Source organism: Colius striatus, chromosome 7, assembly GCF_028858725.1.
Source record: "Colius striatus isolate bColStr4 chromosome 7, bColStr4.1.hap1, whole genome shotgun sequence".
Taxonomy (NCBI): Eukaryota; Metazoa; Chordata; class Aves; order Coliiformes; family Coliidae; genus Colius; species Colius striatus.
The window spans coordinates 22,412,518-22,432,449 of NC_084765.1; the positions used below are offsets into that span (position 1 = coordinate 22,412,518).

At 42.3% G+C, this 19,932-nt stretch overlaps 2 protein-coding genes across 5 annotated transcripts in view; both read right to left on the minus strand.

Moving 5' to 3' along the window:
• Nucleotides 1-18,408, minus strand: part of GNB5 (G protein subunit beta 5) — a 31,638-nt gene extending 13,230 nt beyond the window's left edge. The window contains exons 1-6 of one of the 4 annotated variants that reach the window (XM_062000388.1): nt 16,519-18,408; nt 13,207-13,347; nt 7,314-7,425; nt 3,865-4,001; nt 2,192-2,233; nt 1,331-1,407 (exon numbers count right to left, since the gene is read on the minus strand). In XM_062000388.1, coding sequence (XP_061856372.1) covers nt 1,331-1,407; nt 2,192-2,233; nt 3,865-4,001; nt 7,314-7,425; nt 13,207-13,329 — 491 coding nt within the window. In that variant the 5' untranslated portion in view covers nt 13,330-13,347; nt 16,519-18,408. The other 3 variants (XM_062000389.1, XM_062000390.1, XM_062000391.1) reach the window with 3 other exon arrangements.
• Nucleotides 18,409-18,497: 89 nt separating this feature from the next.
• The window catches only part of MYO5C (myosin VC), a 36,364-nt gene continuing 34,929 nt past the window's right edge, over nt 18,498-19,932 (minus strand). The window contains exons 39-41 of the mRNA XM_062000387.1: nt 19,505-19,679; nt 18,910-18,990; nt 18,498-18,669 (exon numbers count right to left, since the gene is read on the minus strand). Coding sequence (XP_061856371.1) covers nt 18,517-18,669; nt 18,910-18,990; nt 19,505-19,679 — 409 coding nt within the window. The 3' untranslated portion in view covers nt 18,498-18,516. The remainder of the gene's footprint in view (nt 18,670-18,909; nt 18,991-19,504; nt 19,680-19,932) is intronic.

The following is a 19,932-nucleotide window of genomic DNA, read 5'->3' on the forward strand; positions in this document are numbered from 1 at the left end:
TTACAGAACTTCAACAGCTGCACCTCAGTATTTTTTACCCTCATCTAGCTTATAAACGGCACTGAATGAAACCTCATGAAAGTGTAATCAGGGAGGTGACACAGCAGTCACCTCAGGGTTAATGTTTCACACACAGACAAGTGGCCATTTTTCTGTTGACATCCATCGTGTCCTTGTGAGGATATCTCAGTGTTTGAGCATCGTTATCTACCTACCTTAACAAACCTAACTCCCGTGGGACAGACAGTGTGGTAAATACTGGATGTGAAGACAGGGCTTTTAGAAGAGTTTGGAACACAGGCAACAGAAGCACTGACCTCTGTAGCTGGCATGTCCCTCCTGGACAGTTGCTCCAGTTAAGTTGTGTCTCCCAGGTGTGGGACTTCTCTAAAGGGTCTAACTTGCGCCTGACCCTTTTCTAGAGCTGTGGTAGATCAGCCCTACCCCAGTCAGTGGGATCCTGGCATATCACCAGGTGCCGGTTCTGTGCCATATACTAACCTGCACAGCACTTAACTGACAGCACAACACGAACACAGAATTAGGTAATGCAATGTATATATGTCCTCCCTGTCTGTCTTACAAATGTGAAGACACAGCTTTCCTGTCATTCTTTTGAGTTTTATTCAAAAGCATACAGTTTCCCAACCTCCTCTCCATACACATGAATAGAGTCTGTCTGTCTGTCTCAGTCTGCTGCTTTCCAGCTTCACAAGCTGCACAGTAAAGTCTCCCTTTGTTCCTTTCCCTCGCCCCAAGCTTGCTTTGTCTGCCTGATCCACCCAGTCTCTTTTTAGAAGATGTTTTGCCAACATCTCGTCTCTTTGTTTTCTCTCCTGCATAAACTCGAGGTTTTCAAACCTGAGCCCTCTGAAAACTTGGAGCAAATCGTCAAGGATGGGGTTACTTCTCCACACCCCATCTTGGCAAGATCTATTCAGATGCTGGTAATCATTAATGACTAACCTTCTCCGTGTCATGGAAGAGTGCAAAGTAATACAGGATTAAAACCTCACTCCCTTAGAAGATATATCCAACATACACAACCAAACTGGAACAGGGAAGTTGCATGCATGCAGAATTCCTAACACATGATATAAATGCTGAAAGAGGATTCTTTTCCATGCTTAGACAACAAATGTTATTGCACTGAAGTCAGTGGAGATAGCATGTACGAGCCCTTGTGGGAAAAGGATCAGAGGCACTGAACGTAGTGCTTGTATCCACAATTGAGGCACACAAACTTCTAGTTGTCCGCATCTGAAGGCACCGGGACACCACTACAAACGAAGATTCTCTGTGTAAGCAGTTGTGGAAACTGAGAACTCACCCACAAGCAATGGCACATCCAGATGGGGCATATGCACACGCCATCACCCACGTACATGGCATCGTCACTGCATGTTCCTGAAACACAGCACCTCTTTAAACTTGGATGTCACTGTGTCTCTAATTGGTGCAAAGAAAACAGCGCAGAGTAGTGAGTTGAGTAATTCTGTGGGACATTCTTAGGGTCAGTGAAAGGTACAGGTGCTTCTGCCAGCTGTAACTCACAGGTACGGCTGGAACAACCCTTACTGTAGAACCCAGCAGAGAAGCAGGAATATGGCCAGTCCCTCCCTGACACACTCCACCTTATTCATGAGCCCCAAACTGATCATAGAGCATGCTTTATGTGGGTTATTCAGTGTTGCAGAAGGTTCCCACTGCTGTCACATGTAAAAGGGAGATACAAACAAGCTGTTTTTTCTCAGCTGTGTGGGGCAGGGTGCCACGAGGCAGCCCTGGCAGGGCTTGGAGGGGCAGTTGCACTGTTTCACAGTGCAGACCATGCAGATCCTGGGTGATCACATGTGGCACCTGGAATAGGGGTTACCCAGTGAGGGCCTGTTTTGCTACCTGGGCTTTGCATCCAGCTGGGAGCTCTCCCTGTCAGCAAAGAGGCTGGATCAGAGCCTCCCGCTGGAGACTCAGCAAACCCCAGTGCCCTGACAGGGACTTTGCTCAGGGACAGGTCCCGAGAGGCGGTTTGCCCTGGGCACTTTGGTTTGAGGTGCTGCTGGAGATTTGCATGCTATCCCATCATCTCTCTGCATCCTGTGACACCTGTGAGCCCTTCAGCCCTCCCATCTTATCCCACCACCGTTTGCTCTGTGCACAGAAATCTGACTTCTGCTGGAGTTTCACTTACCTTGTTGGTAGTGAAGGAATCCCACACGATCACCTTCCCATCCTAAATGAAAGCACACAGAGAGATAAACTGAGGCCTTCTAGAGACATGGCTGTAAGCCTGCTTCCCAGATTTGGGGAAAACTCTGCCCCTCATTTCCATCTCCCAGTCTGCTATGTCATGAAATTCTCTCCTTTCTAATAACAGCACAATGGTCACAGCAAAGTCCCAAGGAGATACTCCTCAGTAGTGCCAGTTATGTGTTCAATCAAAAGAATGTATCTCCTTCTCACTGAGATGACCAGTGTCATCTTAAAAGAAGGATTTACTTATTTGTTTCCCTTCCCTTTAGTGGGTTTATGAGAACTCCTCTCACTTGCCATGCAAATGCCATGGACAGGATCATCTCATCAGGAAACTACCACTGGTGAGCCTGCATTTCCCTCCTTTCAGTCATGATGTGCTTCTCCCAGACTGTAGTCACCACCTGCAAAGCCACCTCTCCCAAGTGGTATCTCTCGATGGCTCAGTATGGGGCCTTACAAATACAAGAGGTGATGTATATTACAAATCATTTGCTGAGCTGGAAGCATTCATGGGGACTATTCATAGACACTGCATCATTTATTCATCTTCCCTTTCTTTTTTTTTTCCTAGTTTTCCCTTTATTTATCACTACACTTACTTAACCTTCAATTATGCATTGATACAATCTGCTGAAAGGCCATTGTAAAAAACCTTTGCAGAGAGCAACATGATCACTTTGTCACGCCAGCTTCTTTGCCTTATCCACATAATATTGTGATCCTTCTCATATCATCATAGCAACATGTTTACTACTGAGCAACAACTGCTGCTGTACCTGGACTCACCAAGTTCTTAAAACAGAGTACAAAAAGCATTACAACTCGTTCAGCTTTCTGCCCCCCACTCCAATATTTTAACCACTTTAAAACTGTGACGTCAATTACTTAAAATTATTCTTTGCTGAGATAACCATGAATGGTAAAAACTCTCAGCAACTGAAGGTGGCTTGCAATGCACATTGCCTATTTTTATCCCTCAAGTGAGAGACCCCCTGACAGATTTCATATAGGTCAATGAACAGCTGTGAGATGCAACAAGCTCACGCACTGCCATACTGGGCTCAGGACGAACCAGGGGATCTGGAAAGTAATTAGCTCAATACCACCTCTTGAGCAGGTGTTAGGACTGTTTCTCAAAATGCCCAAGTAAATGCAGTAATTTTGGCAGGCTGTTTGATGCTTTCAAGGTCACACCAATCACACAGACTGCAGAAATTCTCTGCACAGAAATCTCTAGAACAATCAACATCTCTTCCCATCTCTTTTCCTGTCTGTTTTCTCTGAACACATTAACTGAAATTGTTACTACTTTATCTATAAAGAGCAAGGAAATAAAAGTGGTCTCAGCTGAGTTCTCTCTACTTTCCATTGTAGTGGGGAATATGGGGAAAATTAGTACGTGACTGGACAAGAAATATTTATGGTATTAGCTACAACAGGTGTAGCGACGACCAGAAGCTTGGATTTATGCTCTCTGAACAAATCCATTGCCAGTGAACTGCTTTAATGGCATCTTGAAAACAATTACACTATACACAGGTAAAACCTACAAAAACACGTGTAGAGTACCCAACAGTACCTTTGGAAAACATCTGCTCAAAAGCATACCTGGGAAGAGCTCACAATTCTTCTCTTGTCTTTGCACCAGTCCATACAGAGAACCTTATTTCCGTGGCCCTTCAAGGTCCTCCTGGTCTTCATCACAAACTGGCCCAGTGCCTCCACACGCTCTGCCACCTGATGAACTGCAAACAGCTGATTGTTAGAGAGCTGGTAAAGAGTTGGCAAAACCAAGGTAGGTGGTGTATGAACATATTCACCAGATAAAGATACTGAATTCACTCAGGGCTTGAATTCCAGGGCTGTAGCAGCTGAAGCTCTTGCAGATCCTCACACCCGAGAATAGCTAGAAAATTGAGTACCCCCCTGACTCCCTTACTGGGAAATCCTCAATCTGACTGAGGCTTCAAAGCACACAGACAGCCTCCAGCCTAACATGGTACTCAGCAGATGCAAAAAAACACTACTGGGTCTTGGGGAAAAAAATCATACAACAGAACGGGGTAAGAATCAAATCTCCAATGATAAAATACTTGTTTTACCACTTGAGACCACTTATTCTGGATGTGAGACTCCGAGCCACAGCCATGTCTCAGCCCTCCAACAGTGGTGCAGCGTGACGCAGGTACTAGCCACTGGCCCTGAAGATATCTCCACTGTGCCATCCCCTCTCCTGGCACAGGGTCAGGGGAACAATTTCTGCCTAAGGTAGACACCGATTTCTAGAGGATTAGATTTTCAAGAGTTGTCTTTCAAAACCACCATTCCCACAGGCTGTGCCAGAATAATGTTATCACCTGCTCAATCAGTCTCACCTAGCCAAGGCACAAGTGCTGTCCAGTATTCTTGACAATTTGTGCACACCATCTCTAACAAGAGGTCAGAAGCAAATTTCTGAGAAAGTACCATACAAGTCCACTGAGGAATAGATACATTTCCCCCTACTTTTGCCCATGTAAACCTGCCAAATGATCTAATCAAAAGTCATGAAAACACAGGACGGGAGGTTATTATGGCAGCTGGAAAGAGTCTTGTGTCCAGAACATATCTGAAAAAACAAACGTTTCACAGACAATGGACAAAGTGTTTCCATTATGTCAACACGGCCGAGACCCTGTGGAATCGTCTGGTTTAGCCTTACCGATTCTCTGAGGACACTTATCTCCAACCACAGCCATAATAATCCTGCACCCGCCTAGCACAGGTTTTAGTGAGATAATGATTTTGAAGCATTTTCCAATACTGTTTCAGAACAGTTGAAAATTATGCACTCGGGCTAATAGATCAGCTGAAGCCAGTAAGTACCTTGAGTGGTTTTACAAAGGTCCAGATAAGACAGACTGTTTTTTCTCAAACATATCATTTGGCCTGAACAGGAGGCGTGGGCTTGATGCACATGCTATTGCACTTTGCTGTGCTGGAAGTCAGTTGGTCTGTTGTTGCCTCAAAAATGTACAGATTTAATGAACAGGACAAACTGTTTTATCTACACTCAAAGTTTTAAGCGATAGAACTGAATCCTTAAAACACTAAGACTGCAAATCAAATGCACGTTTGGTATTTCCTCTTTCTATCCACATTTTTGAGAGCTGCTGTTTGAAACCAGTTGAACAAATAAGGGCAATCCTATTTCAGCCAGCTGTTTGGTTTGTGAGCTATAAAGGGAAAGTCATGATCAGACTAAAAAACCAAAAAAAGTGAAAAATACAATTTTAAGTTACAAAAAAGTCCCACCTCCCCCAAAACCAGAAGAGATGCTGTATTCTGACTCTCAAGATCTTTGGAGAAATAGTTTTTGAGAATAATTTCAGTGCAAAAAAGCTCTGAAAGAGAACCAATGAGGGAGCACTACTGCACAGCAGCACAAGACTTTTGTCTTAGAAATCATGCCATGGCAATGCAAACACAGCCTTCCAACGTAAGTTTACAGATTCTGCATATGGCAAAGACGTCAGTATCCTTTGAATATCAACAACATGCACAGTTACAACATCACTGCAGTCCTAGGTAAAACCCTTGTGAGCAAAAATGCATTTAAGCATATACTTAAGAGGTCTGTTAAACAGAAGCCCCACTGCTCCTGATACAGAAGAGATACTGAGGGAATATGATGATTTATGGTAATGTTTCTGTAATGGGGCCATCTCCATTTGTTTAATGATTCCTATTAATAGGACGCTCATGTGATTGTCAAATTTAGATGAGAAAATGCTCTATTTATTTCAGAAAAAAATCTTTTAATCCTCCCGACCTGAAATTTAAGAACGTTTGCCAGTCCCTCAGTCTTACAAAACACTAAGAGCTAAGTCATTGCTCAGGTACTCAGCACTAAGAGCTCTTAAAACACTACCAGCTAAGTCACTGCCTACAGGCTCAGATTCCTTTCCAACATTTAAGTCATCAAAACAGATGAAATAAATTTTAATGACCCATTGATTTCTAATAAGGGGAGCTACATGATTTCACAAGAACGGGGATTTACATGTTGTATCAACAACAAAAAAAAAGAGTGCAATATATTATGTCATTGTAAGTATAAAAAAAACACAAAGGGATTTTTGTATTTCAGGACAGCTGGATTAACACTTATTTGACAACTCCGTAAAAATAAGGGTGTTTTCTCATGAACAGGACTGGAGGGGGCACGTAAGGGAAGGGCATGTTAAAATCTATCCGTGTCATTTCTGCGACGTTAACCGTGGATCTTGAAACTGCAGCTGGTAAGGGCGAGCCACGCATTGACAGCTCGAGCACTGACTCACCCGTCACCTCTGAATCAGCACTGGGTCCTTACAAGTTGTTTCCTTGGGGGAAGGAGGGGATGCTTTAAGAAACAACGCTCTTTTTTTACGTCCTTCCACCTTACGTAAAATCCGAGCCTCGTTAAAGCAAATTCCACCGTGACAAAGCTGGATTTTATTGTTCTTTCTGCCTGTACGTTAAAACAACGCAAATAAACCTCAGAACCCACCGACAGAAGCATCTCGCTGCCTCCGCCGCCCCGCACCAAGGGCAGTGCAGGAAGCCAGGCCGGGAGCTGCCCGGCCGCTGCGCTGCGGGGAGCTGCCGGGGAGCTGCCGGGGAGCCAGGGCAACGCGATCTCCGCCCCCGGCCGGCGCCGCGCAGCGTAGGAGGCCCGGGGGGGCCACGCCGCCCGCGCTCCCCATCCGCTTCCTCCTCACCCCGGCGGCAGCCGCGCAGGGTGCGAGCGGCGCGGCCGAGCGCACGTACCCGCCGCGGACGTGGCACCGCCGCTGTCACCCGGCGGACGCGGGCCCCGGGGCAGCCCTCCCCGCACCCTGCTCGCTGCGGGATGCCGGCGGGCCCGGATTCCGCCGCGCTCTCGCTTCGGGCCGGCAGCAGCGTGTGTTCCCGTGTTCCGGGGAGACGAGGCGAGCCCGGGCCCGCGGTGCCCGGGATGCGGCGGTCGGGTCCCTGCCCGGGGCAGCGCCAGCCCTCGGCCCTGCCCGCGGCCCTCGCTCCCCGCCGCCACTCACGCTCCACGTCGTGCAGCTTGGCCCGCTCCTCCTCCAGCTTGCCCTTCAGGCTCTCCGCCTCGTTCTTCAGCGATGCCAAGGTCTCGTTCTCGTGCAGCCCCTCGGTTGCCATCTTTGCAAAGGAAGCAGGGACAGAAGAGCTGAGAGCGGGAGGGAGGAGGAGTTTCCCTGCCTAGCTCTCAGGGATGCTGCTGAGGCTCCTGCTGCCTCAGCAACCGCGCTGGAGCCGGCGTGGGCTCCCTCCCCCTCCCCATGCTGACGTCCAGGCCGGACTGGATGCTCCTCCAGTCCTGTGTGCAGCCAGCACCTGGAGCGTACAGCGTGCGGGAAAGCACCCGTGAGAACCAGCGGCCCTCACCCGGCAGCACGGTGGGCACAGCATCCCCGCGGGCCTCGGGGCAGGCAGCTGGGACCAGCCTCTCCTCTCACTGTCCTCCTACTCACAGGCTTCCACCGGCAGATAGCCACTGTACATCCCAAGCCATTTTGACAGCCCAAAGGCTTTATTTCCCCAGAAATACATACAAAAGGGTGTTTCTGGTTTGTATCTGAACTTGTTCATACCAGAAATTGTACACTTGGTGATATGAAAAGAATTTTGTTTTAAAAAAAAGCCATCAGTCGCCCCACTGGCATTTTAAGATACCAGGCTGGGAAGACTGATCCAGCCCTGGCTCAGCAAACCCCAGCTCGGCTCCATCATTCCTTTATATTCTGATGGGTGAAGAGTACTAGGAGTCCTGGTCACTCACAAGGTCTCTGGCCCAGCTCCTGTGCCAGGAGTGGTGTATGCTTTGAATTGCCCATTTTAAAATTTGGTGTTACCAGAGTTTCTTTCCTTTTTTTCCCCTCGAGCCACCTCTTTTCTTTGCACAGCACAGATAAGCCACATTAGGATCTTCCCAGCCCTTGCAAGGGAGCAGTATCCAAAACTCTAGAAGAAAAAAGAAGCCTGCAGATTTGGTGTTGGTGTGAGCCTGGGGCACAGCTCCATGCTCTGCTCGGTGGGGATGGGCAACTTGCTCGCACAGGGGGCATGCGACACTTCCAGAGGAAGAGCTGTGGCACCTGGCCTTACAGTTTTTTGTTCCCTGGAAGAGGACTTCCTTGACAAAACGTCCTCTTCTTATTACAGTGATCATCCTTAATGTACACCTTAATGTACACCGAGTAACTTTGCTCATATTGACTCCCATTGTTCCCCTTTAGCCAGAAAATAGACAATCCAGTGGCTATTGTTCAACCCGGAGATGTGCCAAGATTGGAAAGGGAGATAAGAAAATACATGTTTGCAGCTGTTGTTTAGACTGAGCACATCCTGGACACAGTGTGGGAGAGAATACGTCCCACACTTGGCTCATCAGTGGTGTGGAGTGGCAGAGCTGTTGAGCTCTCACTATCACTGGAGGCTGAATTCCAGCCCTGGCCTGGCCAGGTGCTCAATGTCTCTCTTGGCCAACTGACCTGCAGGCAGGAGCTGGGTTACATCAGTCAAACACAGTGGATGTATTTCCAGTCTTCTCATTGTCTACAGAAACTGGTGTGACCTAACCCCACCCCTGCACTTGAAATTTTGAATCCTGAAATGAGTTGATCCAGTTGCATTCAGTATGACAAAAGAAAAAAGGCAGGCAGTATCATCTATGGAGTTCACAGGCTGCTGGATATGGGAACATCCTTCAAAGCCCCTCAGAGTAAACAGCACTTGGAAATGCTTTCCAGCACACTGACAGTGACAAGGAAATAAAAATTCAGTATTTTTAAAGTGATACCAAAAGAAAACCAAAAAAAGCATCTTTTTTTAGCAGGAAAGTGCTAGGAAGCTTCCAGTGTGTTATCTTCCTGTCTGAAAAACTAGACTTATATTAAACTCAGTAACGCAGCTGTGTCCAGGGGGAGTGGCAGGGAAGGATTTTGAATAAGAAACTCAATTTTTAAAGGATTTTAATCTATGACAAATGCCCTATTTATGGCACCTGATAAGTCTGAAGGGGTCCAGAAGTTAAATCCAAGAAAAACATAGGAAATTTCTTTGCCTTGGTAGGAACCCATCAGCTGTAAGGGATTTAGCTTAGATAAGGCCTCTGTGTCAGACAGTTGGCACAGTGCTGATAGGGAAAAGCCCGGGCTTTCTTGCCTTACCGATATGAACAATCTCACTGCCTGGGAAATGGGATTAAAAAGTCTACAAAGAACAGCATGGAAGGTGAGAGTCTTTGGGAACCACACACGTTCATAGTGATACATGATACTAGTCCCGAGATGACAGGGATAAGCAGAGACCATGAGGTGAAAGAGAAGCGTCTACTGAATAGAGCAAGCTATAGAACTGTGTTGTACTACATAAACATCTATTTCTCTTTTTTTAAGCATTTAGCTCATCTACTCATCAAGCTGCTTAACTACCCATGTAGTCATTAGCTAACCCTGCAAAAAACCACTGGATAGAGTAAGGCTGATTTAGAGGACAACAAAGAAAGAAAAATGTTATAATTTAGTAATCAGTTAGGGTTTTTTAATTTCTCCCTTTTCGTAAAATACTGAAAGCAATGTACTTTTAACAATGTATTAACAATTGCTTTAAAAATTGTTAAGTAGTAAATAATTTGTTAGCACAGTATTAGAATTCACTGTGCCAAAGGCATGTTTAATCTGAAAGGGCAATTCGGCACAGGTAGCTAAAGTATAGATTCCCCTCGTCTGGTCTCTGCTTTTAGAGGAGTTTCAATACACATCAGCACAGGACAAAAGGCTGCGAAGACATCCTGCACAGGAGGTATGGTATGTGGACAAGCACTAACAAGTAACTGAACCCCACTCTGTAACGTTATGATACATTAATTGTCCAGTAACGACTGGCACATAAAAGTATTTGTTGCTGTGGCTTCATACTGACCACTAACATTCCCTAGAATGCTGACAACTTCCAAACTGGCTGCTATGTCTTCAGCAGCAGTGAGCTTCCAAGTTGCCCAAAACAAGAACAATTTCTTACAAGGCAGCTTTGTTTTTGCTCTCACTCTTCCTGATAGAGCAAAGGCAAGCTGGCTTCACATATTTGGAGGCTATTTTAGTGTAACCATTCTGAAAGCAGTCAGCTTTCTATAGGGCATTATTCTGTGGAGCTGCTATAGAACATTAATTCACCAAGAACTGTGGCAAAACCAGTCATTACTGCAGTCATAAACCTACCTTCCACACATGGCAAATACACCAGGTTGTGGTGATGGGGATGCACAGAAGAATGTTGGTACTGTTCCATTAGTAAGGACACTGGGGAAACTGAGGATCTAACAGTGTGTCACAAATTGCTGTCTGTCTCAAAAGTTAGACCTTTGAAATAAGTTTTCACTCTCACTAATTCACCAGCTGGTCTCCTTTAAAATTATAAGTTAATTTACTAACACTTCTGTGGGGAAACAAAACCAGCAATCAATATTTGAGTTTCTAGTGATTAGCACCAATCTCCAAAGCAGGCGAAAAACCCAGAGGGAAAAGATTATTTTGTCTAAAAGGCAAACAATTGAAACAGGAGGATCCCAATCCTGGAAATTGGCAATTTCTAATTCTCTTATCCTTCAGTACATGTTGGTTTTGGGGAAATGACAAACACTGCCTGATGAAAATGCATGTGTGCATCTGCTAGACTGAAATTAGGGATTGCATGTGCAGACTGGGAAGCTGCAAAAAGATCAGCCAATTATACACCACAGCATGCACATGCATCCACAAATGTGCACAAATACGGCAAAGATATACTGTGCATTTTGATGGAAACCCAAGCATACCCACAGCTCTGGCAAATCAGTTAAGAAAAGGGTACAATTTCTCTACCTGTATGTATTTCAGTGCTAGTGCAAAGAGCGCTCTATGTTACAAATATTTGTTTTTACAAACTGAACATGAAGAGGCATGCTAAAGCCAGATCTTTACAGATACTTAAATATCTCTATTACAGATATTAAATATCTGTATTACAGATATCTGGCTAAAGCCAGATATTTACAGATATCTAAATGGTGGGTGTCAGGAGCTTGGGGTATCACTTTTTAATGTTGTATCCAGTGACAGAACAAGGGGTAATGGGATGAAGCTGGAACACAAGAAATTCCACTTAAATATAAGAAAAAACTATTTTACTGTTGAGGTGAGGGAGCCCTGGCACAGGCTGCCCAGGGAGAGTGTGGAGTCTCCTCTTGAGGTTTTCAAAATCCACCTGGACACGTTCCTGTGTGACCTGATCTAGGTGGACCCGCTTTGGCAGGGGGGTTGGACTAGATGATCTCTAAAGGTCCCTTCCAACCCCTACCATTCTATGATTCTATGATCTACCAGAAAGCCCAAGATCTGACCGCAGTGCTAATAAGAAGCCCCACAGGCTGTTAGGTACTGGCACAATGCTTCCTGAAGTCTCAACCTGTGTCCACCTAGTGGCTGGTCCAGTCGGGAAAAGTCTAGGTCCCATAAGGCAAATAATGAGAAAGTTGCAGGAACTGTAAATAACAATGAGCCTGTTTCCTGCAATTCCAGCATGCTTTTATCAAGTCATATAAAAATGTACTAAATAAATAGGTATTTATAGGTGTTGGCCAAGAAGGACCTGAACAAAGCAGCAATTTCAAAGTCGGGAGAAGCAAATAAACCAGGAAGGGACTGTCTTTTGTCTTGCAGTCATTACATCTAAATTTCCTCCTAAACAATGTAAGGCATGAAAATGTGCTGCGTCAGCCAGTGAACTGTACACACTGCACCACCAACCCAATCACCAAATCAGTGCTCCCATCTGCCTGTAAAAGTGTTTTGTAAACACAGCTATTAAAGCTTTTAGCATTCCTGCAGAGATCCTTTCATCTGACACTCAAATACAACAAAGTATTGGACCCTAATCAGTCATGGCAGAGACCAGTTCAGAGGAGGAAACAGTGAAGGATGACTTTGTCAACTGATAATACACAATGGTTGAGGAAGATAAAAGAATACTACTCCAAGCTGAAGTGTAAATCAGAACAACTAAATTCTTAAGTTTACAAAAGGAGTTTTGGAGACCAGTCCTTCAGTAGCCACACAGGTTCGTGACCTTTGCTTTGTATTTCATCTAAAAACCTCACCCATGATCACTTTAGAACAGTGCTCTCTACCATGGGAGTGGGACATCACCTCAGTAGTAAATGCTGGAGGTGAGAAGGCCTCCAACATCCTCTCTTCTCCATGCAGGTAATTCTGGCAGGACCTGTTGGTCAGGCTAGCAGGTTTGCTAATCTCCCCCTCTTCTGTGGTGATACACACACATGGTAACAGAAGACACTCCACTCTTGTGCAACCTTTTCCCACCTTATCCTTATTGTAGCTACTTCAATTTCTCAACCAAGTACTGCACATAGCATATGAGACCACACAGTCTCAGTATGAAATGTGGGCCATGAAGTGGTTCAGAGAGCACTTCATTTGTGTTCCATTGTTGTTGAGACAGGCTAGATGAACTTCATATCTCCAGTCACTTAGTGAATGAGTTTATTACAATAGTTTCACTGGTTTTTTTGTTCTGTTAAAGGTAATGGGAAACACTCAAGGCCAAGTAGACTTGCAGACATCTACCTCAGAGCAGAGTTGAACAGGCACATGACATTTGGCCAGTTGGGGAAGGTGGTACCCTAAGGGAAAAAGCTTGTGGCCATTTTCCAATCAAGAATCATAAAAAGTATTCTCAACTCCAGGGTCACCTCTGTTTCAGGCTCATGGAAGCACCAGATGTCTGCAGAGGTGTTTGTGTGGCAATCTATAGGCCTAGCAATGCTCGCTGTCCAGAACAATACAACCTAACAAACCATTAGTACATCCAACCCCCATTTTTACAGTGTTTTCCAGAGTCTGGCCAATAAAATCAATAACGTACCATTTCCACACATAGTGAGCAGTAGCTGAGTTGTTCTGACTTGATGTAAACAGCCCTAAGAGGCTTCTCTTTGAAGCACTTGTCACACGGGCCAAATACAACTGCTAAAAAGGTCTGGTCCATCTTTGCAGTTGGAGAGAGCTGAAAGAGATAGAGAAAAAGGAAAGAGTGCATTCCAGTCCAGCACAAAGCTTCCCACTACTGCTCTGCTAATGCAGCTTAGACTGTATGCAGACATCTGTAGTCTGGATAATCTCTCTCTGTGGCTAATCTCTCAAACTTGATGAGCTGTCACTATATACAAGACAGTCACATGCTCTGCAGATTATGTTTTATGAAGAAAAACACAAAGCAAAAATATATTGTGTTTTAATGTGCACCAATGACACATTGTTCTAATGCACTGTGCACTGAATTCACTGCATGAAAGGAGATTACTCAGTTTTCACTTAACTACTGTCAGCAGACATTAACCAGAAACGTGTAACAGCTGGATTTGTGAGAAATCTGAACCAATCAATAGTTACTGTTTTCCCCCTGCATGATTAAATAGTCAATAACGTGTATTATTTTTAAAGCTGAAAAGATGACCTAGGATTCAGTCAGCAGCTACAAAAATATTATGAACAATGTGCTGCTTGAACAGAAACTGATGCTTCAAGTACACTGAAAGCTGGGTCATTATGAACACACTTTTGTTCTCAAGCCAGGCATCTCTAGGATCAAAGCACTATTGTCAATGGAGAATTAAAAAAACTACTTGAGAATCCAAAAAATAAACAGGAATAATACTGTAGTGTCCCTTTTCTCTGTACACTTTTCATAGTGAAAATGGGACCTTTCACCACTTCTAAAATGAAAGCTTTTAACATTATGTAGATACATACACAGATAATGAGTTTATGGCTAATGATTAAAAGAAGCTATTGCAAGAGGGATTTAAGTGAAGCAAAAGAAATCCAACGAGCAATTCAGATTTTAGAATTTGTTTGGCTGGATATTACACAAAAACCAAACCAAACCAAACTTGATGCACCTGCCTGCATTCTGCTGCTTAAATATTTCAGTGGACTACATGAAAAATGAGATGATGAACTCAGAAATCCTGCCCATAATCCAGTCAATTAAAGCTTTGCTGTTGTCTCCAGGAGATGCATAAATTCATCCCAAAATGTGTGGGAAGCAACCTATCCTGAAAGGAACTATAGTGCCTTTATATCCAATCTGCATGGGCATTTCAATCAGCTACACACAGCTGAGGAGGTTTATATTCCATCTGATGAAAAGTAACAAATATGTCATGAAGTTTTTTAATGCATTCTTTTGTAAACAGTATGCCTGAGACCATAAGTTGTCATCCTTTCAGAGACCACCTCTGTGCTAGGTAGTGTTCACAGCTTTAAAGTGACAGCACCAGGGCTCAGTTCTGCTAGATTTTTAAAATGGGACATTTACAACTGAATAACCTGTTTTTCCAAGGTTCTTAGAATTAGTGGTTGACACCAAAGGCAACTCAGGTGCTGTAATCACATATTTCTATACCTGGTGTGAAGCCTTAAGACACTAGGCCAACTAGACTTTGGAATGAAAATTTTCACTTCAGAAGTGCAAAAGAAGATATTACAAGGAAAAAAGCCATCTTATTTTAACAAAACAGCATTACTAGATGTACAGACTTTAAACAAGGATCTGTTAGGCTTGGAATAAATATTCTGGGCAGAATTAATCTTTGATAAAGTGTGAGAATTTGATGGAGTAACATACAGGGTGAAGCATTCCTGCTCACACTATTTTACTTCATCTGAGAATGTGACATATTACAAAATTTTGCTACAAAAGAAGTCAGCAAAACTTCTGAATAATGAAAAAGCAGTATTATACCTGACATTGATTGTAATGGTGGATTTGTGTACTATTTTATAAAGATATAAACTATTTAAACAAAAAATATTAAAAACTAAACTAAACTAAAAAGATTAGAACTTCTTGTGCTACAGCCTAACCAGGTTTTTAAAGCTACTGTAGAAATTTAACAATGGTGAAACATTCAGAATTACGCTACTTAGAGAGAAATTCTGTACAATGAATGATAAGTATCCAAAATTACCCACCTTTACAAACCGCAAGAACCTGGAGAGTCTCAAGATGGCCAAATAAGCTGTATGCAACTACTAACGTAGAAAGGCAACCTTCCTATTAAGTCTACTTAAAGGGTATTTAAAGCTCAGCCTGTGGTTATATCACCTCAGGTCAGTTATATATTGATGATTGAAGTTTAAAGGCTTTAACTGCCATCTTTCAGAGTGTAGAAAAGAACATAAACTATTAAGCAAACTAGATATTACCTGCCTGTTCCATACAGCATTTTTTTTTAATTGTTTCCAAATGTCAAAGTTTAAACATACTGGGGATGTGACTGATTTTTTCAACTATCAAGCTGACATGCTGACAAATAGCAACAGTCAATGTTAAGTTTAGTTCATATTCTTACTGGAATGTAGTCAAACAACTTCGTTAGTCTCCATGATGGTTTTTCTTTGGATATATTTTTACTGTTCACATGTTTTAAGACAATAAATTTAAGATCAGTAAGATTAAAAATTGCTGCTTTTTTGCACTCTGTGAAAAATTTTTTTTGAAATTCACAAAAATATGTCCAAAAAATTTGGAGTGTTGAAGGTGACAGCTGGTATTGAGGCTCTACTGGAGCCACTGGAATCATGCCATTAGAATAAAAAAAAAAAGAAAAAAAGGTCTCAGCCCAGCAGAGATTTGGGTAAAAGTAACCTGTTCTAATCTTTATTGGACTATTACAGGAACACAAGACTGAAAGGGACCATCAATGCAGCCGAGTCATGTTCTCAGGAGCTGCATGTCTAAACACATGCAGAGATGCCAATAGTATCTTACACATCTCACCATAAGCCATTCTGCTGCTTTCCCGCTGTGGTAAGGATTATCATTTGGCACCCTCCCATTTGAATCAAATAGCCTCTTACTGTCATTCTAGTAAATTTAACCACAGTAATGCCTCTTTCATCTATCTGCCTTCACTACAAGTGCTCCTTGTGTTTAGAAGAATTACAGACAACAAACAGAATGTTGTACTTAGACACAGGCTGAAAGCATTCCTGCCAGCAAAAGCAAGATACAGTAGACACTGATCATTTTGAACTTTCCTTTAAAAATATGTTTTGGTTTTTGCATACAGAGTGTTAACAGTGTACTTCATGCAAACCTCTCAGAGTAACCTAGCATCAAAATGTCAACAATTTTCCTTGATCAACAATTTTGCCATGAAGTCATACATACCTGCTGATGCTTCTTTGTGATATAGACATAAGAGTGCGCTGTGATTTCACTTGTACCATCCCAGGTATCAGACACGCAGCTCCACTAACTGCAAAAAAAAGGCTACGTACAAATTGCAGCAACAAAACTAGCTTGCATTAAAATATTTACAGAAATTCACCAGGAGCCAAGGACAGGATACTGTTCTGACAGGAAGACACACAATGTTACAGCAAAACAAATGAACCATTAAATAAATGTTTATGGTGCGATACAAGACTGACAGTATTCAGTAATACACACACAGTTCCAGGTAACTTCTTTCAAATGATCCATACTGAGAACATAAGTATTGCATCACCCAAAGCACTACCAACTGATTTAAAAGCTACTTTTTATTTAACAGATTAAAATATTAGTCTACCTACACGTCTGTGATAATTTGTACAGCTTTTTTTTGTTAATGAACAAAACCAAACCATTTTTGTACATGTATTCTGGATATCTCTGTGGATATCACCATGAATCATGGTATCACTGTACACAGTAAACACCAAGAACACTAAATAGCAAGAATTATGTCTTGTTTGTATTTACAGATTGTTCTGTGAAATTAAACAGGCAGTACTAATACTGTGTAATAAAAAAAAAATCACCCGTTCCTTCCTGTAATGTTTAAATTAACTAAATTAATTAGAATCCTTCAAATATATCAAAGCTTTAATACTCAATGTTAATGTCTAACAGACTAGCTAGAAAACTAGCATTATTTATTGAGGAATTTCTAAGGACTGTCATTGTGGGGAGGTGAATCCTGTTTTTCCAGTTGTTCTGACAGGACCCAGTACTAAATAGACTCACTGTTGCATTCTTGACTACAGGGAGAAGGTTGAACAAAGCCTAAAGGGGACCACTTCTGCTTTTAAGGATCCTGCAATTTCAATGAACTAAAGATGAAATGTAAGGAATTAAGCTTGGTTTACCAGTAGGACCAGACTAGAGTAGCTGCATTCACTCCTAGTCAGTCTAGACCAAGGCAAAACCAGCAAAAAGGAAAGTGAGAAAGGTAACGTGCACATGTGTTTATACTCAGTGTATATTCTGAAATACACTGCACTAGACATGACTCCTGTTTTTTAGAGAAACAAGCTTGTAATTCAAACATAGATCATGACAGGAATTTTGTATTGGACTTTGCTGTTATAATGACCAATATGAAAATCCAGATTTGTAACTGCAAAGAGCAAAACTGAAATTTGTCTTCAGCAGCACCTGTGCCCTTCCCCTGCCTGAAGGGCTGACTAGTGTGCCTAAGCTGCAATGCAAGCATTCAGTGATCCAAGCCAGCATGCTTACAAAAAGACAATGTGGGTTTGTAACAGCAATTCTCTTAGGCTGGTATCAGTTCCCCAGTTTCAATGTAGCTATTTATATTGATTTTTAAAAAAAAACAATTGTGGAAAGACCTTCCCTTCCCTCCTATTACAGTCTTCTGAAGGAACTGTTATAAAGACTTCTTTTATGAAAGGAATAAAGGCATAGGAAGTATAGGAGGGTGAAAGCTACGGCAAAACAGATCCAGTATATCAAGGCCATGAATAGATCACCATGGAAAAAAATTCTCTTGTTAGAGGAAGCAAAGGCAAAGAAAATTGCAAAGTAATAACACTTATCACATGACAGTCTTCTCCTCTGACTACTGCTGACAGGGCACCAATGCAAACTTGTCAGACAAATGCTTTTCTTGTCAGGTTTGGGCTGAAAATCTGTGTGGTTAGCTTTGTGTGCTACCGATGATTTGAAGTCATAATTTTAGGACTGTAAGGGAGAAGAGTAAGAAAAGAGAGAAGGAAATCACAAGCTGAAATGATTCCTACTTTTTATGTATTGACTGAAGAACAAGTTTTTAACAGTTTCATTCACTGCAAACTGCTATACTATCCACCAGCTGGAAAATGAACTGTGAAAGTCTGTCTGTGTTGATATAATCTCAGAGGAAATACCAATGCATTTGCTTTATTAAACCCTTGTGAGAAAGCCAAGTTTGAAGCTGCTGGGGACTTGTATCGTTTCCAAGGCATGTGGAGAGGGGGTGAAAGGAAACGTCACTTGAAAGAGGTATTTGGTATCGAGCATCAGCTGTGGAACATCCTCACGATTGTTTAGCAGAGCCTGAAATTGTAACAGAAAGGGTTAGAAAATATTGTATTAAGAGTCAAAGCAAAACCAGTACATTGCAAATCTTGCTTTCACATGACGTTAAAGACACTTGTTTTGATCAGTTCCAAGCGTCTAGAAGCTGAGAAACTTAGTAAAAATATGATGTAAAGGTCAAGTGCAACTATGTAGCATCAAAAACTGTACAGAGTGTCCTGTAACTTGGATATGAGAAATAATAGATGTAGCTCCTACCTGGACTTTACGAACAAATGATGGAGTCACTCTTTTCTCAAAATCATCTATTGGAGTGTATGAGTTGAGGATCTTAACTATCTGTTCAAATAGGAAAGGACTATTTTAGTATGTCACAAAAAGTGAGAAGACAAAAATTAAAAAGCAGTAACACAACATCTTCACTGATGTTTAAATTCAAGTTTCAGTGAAGAATTTTACAATAAAGACTTAATTTTGATTGGTCACCTAATGAGTGGTTACATATAATTGCTATGACTCATTTCCAGAAATGTCAGCAGTATCAAGGAGATGTAGAAAAAAACGATTCAATTAAGGGAAGCAACAACAAATAAGCTTGTGACAAAGCAAAGGAGATAAACCGTGGAATAAAAACACAGGATAGAATAAAGCAGGCAAGTATTCACTCCAGGAGCAGTTAAAATGCTATAAATCAGGAATAAGGACTTAAAAATGAAATGTAACAAGTGGAGATGTGGAATGCTGAGGAATGCTATTCTTCTCAAATGAAAGGCCTACAGCTCTTTTCGATAAATTATTGTAGATAGCTAAGACTGAATTTGGTGCTGTCAGAAGAAAACGGATGGTTCATTACCTGCACAGTAGAAAGGGATGTGCAGTGTTCACATATTTCCTTGGCATCATCATCTGTGATCTTTTTGACCTGAAGGAGCCAGGCTGCTTGAGATAGAGGCTCCAAAGTTTCTTTGGCATTGCTGCTTTGAAGATTTTTGTCCTTAAGCCATTCTTCCAAGTAGCTGATATTACATCTGTGTTTAACCATGAATGAACAACAGAAATGTCAGGTTCTGCCTAACAAGTAAGTTACATGAGAGACTTCTTTAGAATGCTCTTCTAATGCTATATTCAAATTCATGCATTTGAAGTTAACAACCATACCTGTAGGTCACAAAAAATAAAACATTTATTGGCTTATTGAGCTGTAAGTTTAATCCCTTGCATATTTAAATTCTTTTGGTTTATTATTTATTAAAGCTTCAATAATAGAAACAAAGTTATTAA